General features: G+C 42.3%; 1 protein-coding gene across 1 annotated transcript; it reads right to left on the bottom strand.

The window, feature by feature from the left end:
- Nucleotides 1-1126: 1126 nt before the first annotated feature.
- Nucleotides 1127-2323, bottom strand: LOC147417650 (synaptotagmin-4-like). The gene is made up of 5 exons (XM_086507028.1): nucleotides 2300-2323; nucleotides 2013-2087; nucleotides 1853-1932; nucleotides 1578-1777; nucleotides 1127-1452 (listed from the first exon to the last, which is right to left on the bottom strand). The coding sequence occupies exons 1-5, from the start codon at nucleotides 2321-2323 to the stop codon at nucleotides 1127-1129; spliced, it is 705 nt and encodes a 234-aa protein (XP_086363154.1).
- Nucleotides 2324-2563: the final 240 nt, after the last annotated feature.

Below are 2563 nucleotides of genomic sequence, written 5' to 3'. Positions count from 1 at the left end.
TCATAATGTGAAACTAGATCTTTAGGCAACAATGCAAGTTTTGCCTCATGTGACCCGCATACAATCTAGCTAGAATATGCCATGCCTATTTGATTGATTTGGTTGAGCTAATGTGAGGAGTAATCATAGGAAGAGGGAGACGTGCATGGAGGAAAACCAATTTGAGTGGGTTAGTGTGTATGAGACTATGTGTGGGCACTGTGTATGCATTTAGATAGTTGAGAGGAGACAAGCAGTGAGATTATTGAGAGAGAGAGAGAGAGAGAGATGTGAGATAGCACATGGAGGGAGAGGTTGTGAGGTTAAATTGATAGAGAGAGAGAGAGAGAGAGGTTGGAGGTGCGTGCATGCGTGGATTGTGTGTGTGAGAGAAAGAGTGTGTGGAGGGAGAGGCGGGGTGAAGGAGGGCATTAGGGCCAATTCAAAGAAAAATTGGGTTGTTTCTTCTCTCACAAGGATGCCTAATGACATAAAAATGTAGCCATGTCACCAACAATATGGCATTCTAGGAAATCTTCTCTGCTCCTTGCTCTCCACCCTCGTATGTTTCTCTTGGTTTCAAATTCATATTAACTTGAGATCATTGCTAGTTCACTGATTCAATGCATCCACAAAGAGAGAGAGAGAGAGAAGGCTGAAATCCCTGAAATTAAAAAAGAAAACTAAGTACAAATATTAACATCTCATATCGGCTCTCTGCCAACTGGGGCAGCAGTTCACCCCCAAATGTGAGGCATTTCTATCTTACACTTGTACAGCAAGCAGCAAAACATTCCGCAAAGATGCGAGCCCCATCAACCTTCCTGTGACAATGAATAGGAATTATTCTCATTTGAAGTCAACAACTTGAGCACAAGACATACATTGCAATGCAACCCATTGCTTCAGGTACACATACAAGAAGAAAACGCATTTCACCCGCATTCTCAAGTTACTTGAAAACAAAATTGGTAGAAAACATCAGTGTGAAAATGTAGCCCCCTTCCATAGCAGCAACAGATTTACATGACTTGGGGCCCTTGTGTCAAGACAGCCTACTGCACCCTGGTTATAATCCAACATAGCACATTGCACAATTTTACAAGCTTGAGGCTTCAATTTGACTTGACCAAGAAAAAATGAAGCCCTACGAGCTTGAGTCGTCTAAGTCCTCAGCCTCATGGGTGTCCATTCCTAGACCACTGTTGCTCTCTTTTATACCATCTTGCCCCTCCTCATGGTCATCCTCCGCCACCTTTGCAAACAGTGGCTGATAAATAAGACAAAGGTGAACCTTTCCTTTGAATTTTGGCTCATCCTTCTTTAGATTATCTACAACATCCAACCAAACGTCTTGCTCAACTTGGGGCTCTAATCCACTGAGAGAGACGAGCCCTATCCCAATTAAATCATAGAGCTTGAATGTGTCATGATCAAAAAGTTGAACAGTCAGATTTTGTGACTCCAAATCCTCTACTTGCACAGAGAACCATGACCAAAAACAAGTCGCTTTGCTTGATCAACCGCAGAAGGTGACTCATGAAGAAACACATTGAACGCGACAAGGACACCTGAGGATCTGAAAATCTAACCACCACTTACATCAAATGTATGTGCTTCATTCCAAACTGGGCATTTTGTGTTCATCTTTGTTGATCTTGTCCATATGCAGTCCTGCTTTCTCCTTATGTAGATCATCGCATAAGGATCTGACTCACCCCAGATATCAGCCTTTGCAACATCTTGAGCCTCAACTAGCCCAACTTTCAATTCCCCAACTGGCTTCAACATCATAAAGCTGTAAATAGTGGTCGTCTCTGCAAGTAAAATTCGAGCAAGTACATGTCATAGGCATATGAGATTCCACCTCCACGTGTAATCTCCCGATAGGATCGGAATCACGAAACGATTGGGCCAAACGAGCAAATCTGTCAAAGCGGTCAAGATTATATTCTGCAAGCAATGTCAACCAAACATAAACTATTAATACCTTTTTTTATCGTCAAAAATACATACAAATATACACTTCTTACGTCCACTGCATTGTCAACTCCTGGAATTGCCAATAAGTCTCCTCCAAGAAACTTTGTTTGGAAATCAACAGTGGGCTAACAAGACACAAATCTCTCTCTCTCTCTCTCTCTCTCTCTCTCTCTCTCTCTCTCTCTCTCTCTCTCCTCTCTCTCTCTCTCTCTCTCTCTCTCTCTCTCTCTCTCTCTCTCTCTCTCTCTCTCTCAACAATGTCCTGGGAAGATGGCTCATCAATGATGGAGAAAGATTTCCAGGCCTAGCACCAGTGGGGCTGACTGCCAAGGAATACCAGGCTAAACAGGACCACTGCCATGATGAAAGCAAAGAAGCCAAGAGGTCAAGTCAAAAGAGAAACCTCCAAAGGGCTGTCAATGTCAAATCAACATCAACCAACAGCTACTACCAAGTGCTGATAGCAAGCAACCAACTTTAAGAGAGATCCTTCCAAAAATGTCAAATCACCATAATTCAACAAAATCAAAAAACAATGTGGACCACTATGGCAAAGATAGATTTAACTGAAGGTAGTTAACTGTTTCTCATGTTCAATTAT

This window comes from Adiantum capillus-veneris, chromosome 30, assembly GCF_014529385.1.
Source record: "Adiantum capillus-veneris isolate H3 chromosome 30, ASM1452938v2, whole genome shotgun sequence".
NCBI classification, from domain to species: Eukaryota; Viridiplantae; Streptophyta; class Polypodiopsida; order Polypodiales; family Pteridaceae; genus Adiantum; species Adiantum capillus-veneris.
This window is presented reverse-complemented; position numbering and strand designations above follow the sequence as displayed.